The sequence below is a fragment of the Brachionichthys hirsutus genome, chromosome 17 (assembly GCF_040956055.1).
Source record: "Brachionichthys hirsutus isolate HB-005 chromosome 17, CSIRO-AGI_Bhir_v1, whole genome shotgun sequence".
NCBI classification, from domain to species: Eukaryota; Metazoa; Chordata; class Actinopteri; order Lophiiformes; family Brachionichthyidae; genus Brachionichthys; species Brachionichthys hirsutus.
Genome location: NC_090913.1, coordinates 7,493,777 through 7,499,956, shown reverse-complemented (window position 1 = coordinate 7,499,956; position 6,180 = coordinate 7,493,777). Strand labels below are relative to the sequence as shown.

The following is a 6,180-nucleotide window of genomic DNA, read 5'->3' as shown; positions in this document are numbered from 1 at the left end:
GAGTCATGGCTTAGTCCCTACAACAACACCCACCCCACCCCACCCCCACCCCACTCATTCAGCAAGGCCCCATTTGATGACCCATGCCTACTCAGGCAAATATTTCATGGCGGACACATAATTAAAGTTAAGATAAATAAGCCGCTCTCATGACAAGCAGTGGTCCTGTGCTCGCTCCCCTTCGGCCCTCCTCCTCCTCCTCCACTGTGGTTTGTTGTTGCTTTTTTCAGACTCTTCGTTTGCTGCCTTTGCGAACAGGAACGGGGCGATTCCTGCTCACCAGTAACGCCCGCAGTGAGAACATGCATGGATAGGGTGTTTAAAAAAAAGCAATGCCTTTCAGTGCAAATTCTATTGATCAATTTGGAGCTCAATCCATTAATTTGAATGATGCATTTCTATGGCGAGGTCCAAACTTCATACATTTCCTAAAATGTATGACGTTTTGAACTTTGGGGTCACATTATATGCAAAATCAACAGATAAAAAATGTCTCTTTCACCTTTTAAATTTCAGAACTCATGAACCAGCCATGAATGAATGAGGAGCTTGAGTGTAGTTGCTATTTTGAGAAAATAAATGGCTGAGTTGAAAACCTTTTTTTGCCCAAACATTGCAAACTTATCATGTCACATCGATTTAATTGAAGCTGCTTGTGCTTTCTATCAAAGAGACCACAAGGCAGACTTTTAGAAGCTTTACAGATGAGTGAACGATGAGCCAGGATTAAGATACGTCACACCAGTACAAAAGAATACAATAAATACATGCCCTCCGCAAAATATATCCCATCTTCTCGCAATACTGTGGGGTTGGTTATGATTTGTTCAGGTGAGCTGCAATGTCTCCTCCCCTGCAGCAGGGGGGGGCGATAGTCTCCTCTTTGCTTCACCTACATCTGGAGCGGGTGGCCTCCAGGGCTTTCTGGTGCCTCCGTTTGTTGAACCTCTTGATGTAGTTGTTGCTTCTCAGGAGTCCGTCTCCAGGCTTGAGTTTACCGCCCAGGAGGTTCAGGAGGTCACTGGGGAGATGGCGCCTCCGATGGTAGATGTGGCCCATTATAATGTATCTGGAACCTTCGGAAATGCACGGGAGAAAAGTTCAACGGGGGAAATGAAAGAAAGAGTTGTTAAATTATACTCAATAATAAAGCCCTCGGTGACATGAAACTGATTTCGATACATCTCAACAGTCTATATAGTTTCAGGCTTTCGGGGGGGCGACTCTCCACTCACCGAGCTTGATGTCAGGGCAGGGCTTGCTGCACCTGTAGGTGTCCAGAACCAGGAGACGGACTTTGAAGAAAAAGCTGTCCGGGCTGACATAGAGACGACTCATCTTGTAGAAGCCGTCGCTGCTCACCATCAGCGTGATGAGGCGTATTCCTTTACGCAACACGTCTATGTCGTGGACTATCCCATTGACAGCTGTTTAAGGAACGTGAAAAAAAAATGCATGTTGAACCGTTGACAGGGCAGCGGTACCATTCCGGTGACACCATGCATTTATGGCTCGTTAGCTTAGCAAATCATTAGGTCTGGAAACAAAGGGAAACCGCTTGTCTAGCTATGTCTAAAGTTAACTCACATAACTAACACTCAGATGTTAAGCAGGTCGCATTTTATTTGTGTAGTTTGGACAAAGACCGGATGAAAAAATGATCAAGGTCAGGGTTTCTGGTGTGTGTGTGTGTGTGTCTGTGTGCGTGTCACCCCTGCATATCTTGGTGCCCCCACTTGAGCCACCCTGGTTAGAAGCTTAGCTACGTCCCTGTATACGTCAGCCTCTCAGTGGGTACGTACCAAACTCGCTGTAGCAGTAATGCTCTCTCTCCTCCTTCTCCCTCCTGCACTCGCTCACGCAGAAGGCATCGTGACTGAAGTCAGACTCTGCAGAGAAAAGCAACGGATTTCATGATGGACGGATGAGAAGAGGAGAAAGTTGACTGTCTGACATGCCCTGTAGCCTTTTTCCAAGGGTTGTCATGATGACACCCAGCCTTCACATTCCTCTGCATGGGACTGGAGGATGGTGTATATGCATGACAATCATTGCTGTCATATTAGCTGTTAGTATATGCGTTTTTATTGTTGTCCCCAAAAATAAAATAAAAAAAATATTATTAATTTTCTTTACATATTTTTTTTATGTAATTATTATTATTTATTTTTTTGCATTAAATAGGTTTTTAATTAAATAAGAAACAGGTCAGTTACACCAAAATGTTGTATTTCGTTTGAGTTATATTCGTTATAATTACTGTAATAAATTAGCACCAAAGATGCTTTTCCCAGATGGCTAAACTCATACATAATTTGTCTTTTGAAATACATAATACCAAATGGGGCTTTAAAGTCTGATGCAGTTCAACTTCAAACTCAATAAGTTTAAATATGTGGATAACTTTGAATAAATAAACAGGTCAGGCTCCAAAGCACAGCAAACCGTACCTCGCCTCAAGATGTCGAACTGGTAAAGCAGGCTGGAGGAACGCCGGTTGAAGATGATAGGAGGGCCGCTGTGGTTCCGGCTCACCGAACTGATTCCCGTCTGATAGAGGCTGGACTTCCCCGGCCGGTTCTCTTCTGGATCCAGCCGTCGGTTTGTAGCATCTCGGCGTGGGGAAGGGGCCGGCTGGTTCGGTGGAGCCTGGTGATGATGGGTGTTGGGTGGACCCCTGGGTCTGGAGTTAGGGTGCCCTTCTGGTTCACTCTGCACAGGAGGACTCGCGTTGGACTGGCTGGTCTTCTGCACAGTTCGGTTGTGGTGCGCGGAAGCTGTAGCTCCTGTCATTTGGGTTTTTGCACCCAAACCCATGACCTGCCTGTTTTTTTCACTGTTGTGCTCCACCAGACGGTCACTCTTGATGGCCTTTTTGCTCTTGTTGTGGGTATTGTGATGACGAGGGATTGGAGCCAGGTCGCTGTGCTTTGGCCATACGGCAGAGGGGAGAGGATGGAGGGTGAACTTGGATTCGCCGGTTCTGCTGCTCTTCTCGAGCAACTCGTTGATGGGGAGGGCCGACTCTTTAACCACAAGACGACTCTGGTTGCTCAGAGCTGGATCCTGAAAGCTGATCTGGCCCTTTTCTATCAGGGTGTACAGCTCTGGGTTGACACGCACAGAAAGAATACTTACAATGAAAACATTCCTTCATCTTCACACAGTACATTATCAGACTCCCTGTCCCCAAATGAAGCAATAACAATGGATATTACTAGTTTTCATCATGACTGTGCTACAAACTCCTTGTGGGCCAACCACGTACAAAAATTAAAAGAAGTCCTTCACCGAGGGAAAGTTGTTTTCTAGTCCACAAAACATTGACAGTATTCTCCCAGATAACTGCAGAAAATGCGGACTTGCTCTTAAACATAAAACATTTGTATTTTTTTATGAACATAAAATGATGCTCTTATGGTAAAAATCCAATCCTCTTGAAGATCCAAGCTCAAAATGAATTTGAAAGGACATTTTATTTACACCCCTTTTTAAGCTGAGATCTTTACTATAGCCACAGAGCTAAAGGCTTTAGTGTGCACGCCTGCAGAGGAGCATGAGATCTAATGTGTATGCATGTACTGCTCAGCAATCCTGCTATTTCTGTATGACTCTATGTGTTTGCTGAATAGCTATAGATATCACACACAACATAGAAGAACAATTACCACTGCCGGGCTTAACATTGCAATTTGTTTTATTGTCCTTTACATTTTAAAACAAGTCTATGTCCTTCTCAAGTTTTTTAAGCGAATGTCGCAGCACCATTTTGTTTCGTAGACAAAGAAACATTAAAATCCAAATTATGTTTGCATTGATCTTTAAAGAATATTGCATAATTTAGGATCTTTCTCTGTTTTCATGAATAAAGTATATGATAGTAAGAACCTGAGACTTTATTCTACACTATGATGCTTATTTAGCAGAGCATACTGTGTTTTCAAAAGTGTTTGCCATATAGAATAACCTGGACTTGATGGATGTTACATTAGTGAGAAAAAAATGCAAACTAATTACTCCCAATGCTGGAGAGCAAATCAACCACAGCATAATTAGTAGACCTGATTTTAAAAGGTAGCAAGGCTTATCAGTCTATTACAATTAGTTTGCTTCTCCAAGACGTTAAAATAAATAAATAATTTCCAAAGGATGGATAAAATGTTTACACTCACCATTAACACCATGCTCCTGTGTCTTGTAGTGAGGAGGAATGAGGAACAAGAGAAACAGAGTAATCCCTGTCATCCTGAATGTTCTGGAAACACATTACAGTCTGCTACAGAACTGGGATTCCTGGTATTTTTATATGGGGCGGTCAAGAATGGGATGGGGTGGAGAAGGAGTTGGTGGGATGTCCCTAAAACAGAAATAAACACTGCACTCATTCATAAATAGGTTGTAAAACGTTTTTCTTTTTCATGTGTTGTTGATTTACTGTGTGCCGGTCTTTCTTGTTTACTTAGTCAGATTTTAAAATTAAATTTACTGAATATTTAATATATTCTTTAATTGTGCTTTTTTAATATATTTACTTTTGCTGTTTGGGAGGTTTAAAATTTTGATATAAATATAAATTTTTATTCTTATCCGCAGAATCAGATTATTTCGAATTGTTTTCGTGCAATGATCCTTCACTTCCCTCTGGTGGTTGCAATGGGGAACTGCAGCACAACTGGCTCGAGATCCTCGCTTCCTGCCTGTCTAGGTAATCTTCACCGTGATTCCTGTCTGATGATTCAAACACCGCCCCCTACCGGTCGGTACGTCTAAACCCGAGATGATTCAAGCGAACATATTGATTTTATTTTTGTGTTGTTAATTGTCAGGTTATATTGTAGTTTTAATTTATATAGTAGTTATTCAGTTAAATTCGTATTGGGCGTGTGGCTATTCACTTGTTTAGTACGTGTGTGCTGTAGTGCATAGTGATAACAATTAATGGTTAGTATAATTTCCATTTTATCTTCAGATAAGCACTGTGACCAAAAGCCAAAACACATTCAAGATAACCCTGGAGAGGCAGGGGTCACGAAACAAATGTCATTTGAATTAATAATTGAAGTTCAACTTCGCAATTGTTCCTTTTTAAATTGTAGTATTTTTTTTTCCTTTGCCTTTTTGCTATTTCCCTTTTGTGTCTTTATGTTTTCCTTCATAATAAGCAATTCAGGTCAATATGGATTAAATATTGCATTTAATGTTCTCGATAAAAAGGCGAATTCCCATTAAAAAAATTAAAATAAAACCAGAACTGTACAGGAAAATATTGTAGGGAGGCTTCGCTTTTTTTTACATAATAATAATGTGCTGAAACGGGGATATGTACTGATTTCCGGGATGGCCAGTAAGAAATTTACGACCCGCATTCTAACTCATACTTCGAATCAGTGAAAAGTTGACTAAATGCGACCCAGATGGGACTCGAACCCACAATCCCCAGCTCCGGAGGCTGATGCCTTATCCATTAGGCCACTGGGTCAATACGCAATAGATGGCGGAAAGTAAAATACATTAAACGAACTAGACGTGCTGAAAACATCTGGGTCGGGTTCTCTTATCCAAATCCGCAGTTGTAGCGTAACGCCTGGTTTACTCGTTACCTACGACGTTACCTCCGCATTTAAAAAAAAAAAAACATTGCTAGATATTGCTTTTTTCAAAATGTTCATTCATTACAAACAAATTACTTGACAGACTGACTTTTCCGAGGAAACCTTTCAAGAACTCAAGTCTCGCAATTAAATTACACCATTGTGCAGTGGGACAGATGAGCATCCTCAGTATGAGCTGAATGCAGGTGTTCACCAGTCTGCTGTGCCACCACAAACCCAAAATCCAGGAAGGGGCAGTCTGGATAGTGTCCAAAATCTGAGGTTATCAATGCTGGCCTGAAACCCATCCCTTTGGCAATCCTCCAACATGTCACAATGCCAAAGCAGACATGAAACAAAGCTGGGTCGTGGCAACTCTGCTTCAAAATGGTGTGGTACACCAATTTCACCATTAGGTGGCACGCGTCCCTCTCTCTCTCTCTCTCTGTTGTTTACTGGTGCAGGTTGTGCAGGTAATTATAAAATGTCTTAGTTAAAAGCAGCCTCTCGGATGTAGTGAAGCATAAAGTGAATAGATGTAGACACTATGATTGCATCTATAATGTAGCTCAGTTCATTTAGTTACTTT

At 41.7% G+C, this 6,180-nt stretch overlaps 1 protein-coding gene and 1 non-coding gene across 2 annotated transcripts; both read right to left on the bottom strand.

The window, feature by feature from the left end:
* Positions 1-799: 799 nt before the first annotated feature.
* LOC137906735 (UPF0450 protein C17orf58 homolog) lies at positions 800-4,245 on the bottom strand. Its single transcript, XM_068751024.1, has 5 exons — positions 4,173-4,245; positions 2,451-3,107; positions 1,803-1,889; positions 1,236-1,427; positions 800-1,076 (listed from the first exon to the last, which is right to left on the bottom strand). The coding sequence occupies exons 1-5, from the start codon at positions 4,243-4,245 to the stop codon at positions 889-891; spliced, it is 1,197 nt and encodes a 398-aa protein (XP_068607125.1). The 3' UTR covers positions 800-888.
* A 1,161-nt stretch (positions 4,246-5,406) lies between these two features.
* trnar-ccg (transfer RNA arginine (anticodon CCG)) lies at positions 5,407-5,479 on the bottom strand. The gene has a single exon. It is a non-coding gene; the product is annotated as a tRNA-Arg (tRNA).
* Between the last annotated feature and the right edge of the window lie 701 nt (positions 5,480-6,180).

Bases quoted from the DNA above. Each gene is read 5' to 3' on its own strand.
- LOC137906735 (XM_068751024.1), bottom strand. From the start codon at position 4,245: ATGACAGGGATTACTCTGTTTCTCTTGTTCCTCATTCCTCCTCACTAC. The intron at 1,428-1,802 runs GTACGTACCCAC...TTCCTTAAACAG, and splicing joins TTACTGCTACAGCGAGTTTG to CTGTCAATGGGATAGTCCAC. The intron at 1,077-1,235 runs GTGAGTGGAGAG...GCATTTCCGAAG, and splicing joins CTGCCCTGACATCAAGCTCG to GTTCCAGATACATTATAATG.